Raw genomic sequence first — 1,122 nt, forward strand, 5'->3', positions numbered from 1 at the left:
CCTGGTGGCCTCTGGCCCTCGGGGACCCAGCGCACCGCCAGGGAGACTCCGGGCTCCGCACTCAAGGACAAGCGGAAGCCGGGGTGGCGGCGCCGGAGCCAGGCATGTCCCGCTGCCCGGGTGGGGCTGAGGGCGCAGATGGGGACAGCGCGGGCCGCTCTCTACCTGGCCTCCTCGGAGTCCAGGGCGCGGGACCGCGGGGGGTACTGGGCTGCGGATCCCGGCGCAGGCGGCCCGGAAGCTGCTAGGCGCTGGCGGATTTCTGCTGCACAAATCAGCCAAACACGTTCTTAAGGCCCCCGCGGGCCCCGTGGCCCAGAGGTTGAGCCGTGGGTGCCTGGTCTAAAGTTCCGCGCCCCACAGTGGCCCGCTGGCCTCGGCAGCTCCTGCCCTACGCCCTCCAAGGCACCAGGCAGGTGGCCCCAGGGCCTTTGCCCAGGACACTCCCAGGGTGGGGCAGGACCACCCCTCTATGAATTCGTCCTGGATGCCCCCAGGCACAGTCTGTGCTCCTCCCACCCCCAGCACACGCAGCCTCTGACGCTGCACGCCGAACTTCCTGGGACCCAGGACAGACTCGGGCTCCGAGGACCCTCGCTCCGCCCGGAGCACACGCGGCAGCGCCGGCCGAACCGAGCCTGGGTCAGCGCTGGCCACGCGCAGCCACCGCCAGACGGCGCTCGCCCTTCCCCGCCGTAGACCCTGCTTCGGAGGCCGCCAGCGTCCTCCCCATCCCGGGCCACAGCTTCAGTCCAGCCCCTGGCGACACGCGCTGAGAGCTGGGCAGAGACTTCCGTGCGCTGTAAACCCCTTAGGTCGCTAAACCCAGGAAACCCAAGCACAGCTAATGCCAGCGCGAGACCAGTGCTTGTTAGAGGCATTTGAAGGGGCTTTCGGGATGCAAAAGGGTTAGCATTTAAGAACCTGCATGAAAAACCCTCCCTGACCTGGGTGGGGGAGCAGGCACCCACCCACCTACGGGCACCGACACGCCTGGTACTCCAAACACGTGTTCGCATCACCTCCCACCCGTCCACTACCAACCTCCTGAGATGGACTCAAGCACCCCAGTGCTTTTAATTTGCGTCTAGGGTTGTTTCCTCATTATCCTGATTTGCTTAA

General features: G+C 66.4%; 1 protein-coding gene across 1 annotated transcript in view; it reads right to left on the reverse strand.

Moving 5' to 3' along the window:
• TCERG1L (transcription elongation regulator 1-like) overlaps nucleotides 1–881 on the reverse strand; it is a 227,564-nt gene extending 226,683 nt beyond the window's left edge. Inside the window, exons 1-2 of the mRNA XM_011941987.1 lie at nucleotides 520–881; nucleotides 166–265 (exon numbers count right to left, since the gene is read on the reverse strand). Of these exons, the coding sequence (XP_011797377.1) occupies nucleotides 166–265; nucleotides 520–881 (462 nt within the window). The remainder of the gene's footprint in view (nucleotides 1–165; nucleotides 266–519) is intronic.
• Between the last annotated feature and the right edge of the window lie 241 nt (nucleotides 882–1,122).

Source organism: Colobus angolensis, unplaced genomic scaffold (genome assembly GCF_000951035.1).
Source record: "Colobus angolensis palliatus isolate OR3802 unplaced genomic scaffold, Cang.pa_1.0 Scaffold204, whole genome shotgun sequence".
Lineage (NCBI taxonomy): Eukaryota > Metazoa > Chordata > Mammalia > Primates > Cercopithecidae > Colobus > Colobus angolensis.